The sequence below is a fragment of the Pygoscelis adeliae genome, unplaced genomic scaffold, assembly GCF_000699105.1.
Source record: "Pygoscelis adeliae isolate BGI_AS28 unplaced genomic scaffold, ASM69910v1 Scaffold55, whole genome shotgun sequence".
Taxonomy (NCBI): Eukaryota; Metazoa; Chordata; class Aves; order Sphenisciformes; family Spheniscidae; genus Pygoscelis; species Pygoscelis adeliae.
The window spans coordinates 760,278-760,707 of record NW_008824804.1 but is presented as its reverse complement, the minus strand read 5'-3'; the positions used below and the strand labels follow the sequence as shown (position 1 = coordinate 760,707).

The 430-nt window shown below is 70.0% G+C and overlaps 1 protein-coding gene across 1 annotated transcript in view; it reads right to left on the bottom strand.

Annotated features, from left to right (window-relative positions):
- SOWAHB (sosondowah ankyrin repeat domain family member B) overlaps positions 1-193 on the bottom strand; it is a 588-nt gene extending 395 nt beyond the window's left edge. Inside the window, exon 1 of the mRNA XM_009324040.1 lies at positions 6-193. Within this exon, the coding sequence (XP_009322315.1) occupies positions 6-193 (188 nt within the window). The remainder of the gene's footprint in view (positions 1-5) is intronic.
- Positions 194-430: the final 237 nt, after the last annotated feature.

Below are 430 nucleotides of genomic sequence, written 5' to 3'. Positions count from 1 at the left end.
CTAGCCAGTGAAGGCCTGTGAAGCCGGATATGAAGTCCCGCTGCAGGGCCAGCTCCGGCTCTTCCAGGAAGAGCCCCCGCACCCGAGCCCAGCATCCTGCTGACACCGCCACTAGCCAGGCGCGCTCCCGCTGCCCCAGCGGCACCGACAGCCCCCGGCTTGGGACATTCCTAGGGGAGCTCTTGGAGGGCATGATGAGGGGCTGCCGCCTGCGGTCATTTGGCAGCGATGGGGGGATGCCCTGCACCTCCAACAAAGCTAGCTGGCACCTGATGCTCCTGAAGACAGGCAGCGGTGCTGGGGGGCTGCTCTCTGGGGCCTGGGGCCCTGCAGGGCCCTGTGCTGGCAGCAAGGACTGGGATGGGGGTGGCCTGGCAGGGGGTGGCTGCGGGGCCCGGGATGGGGGTGACTGGGGGGGGGGCTGGGGGGG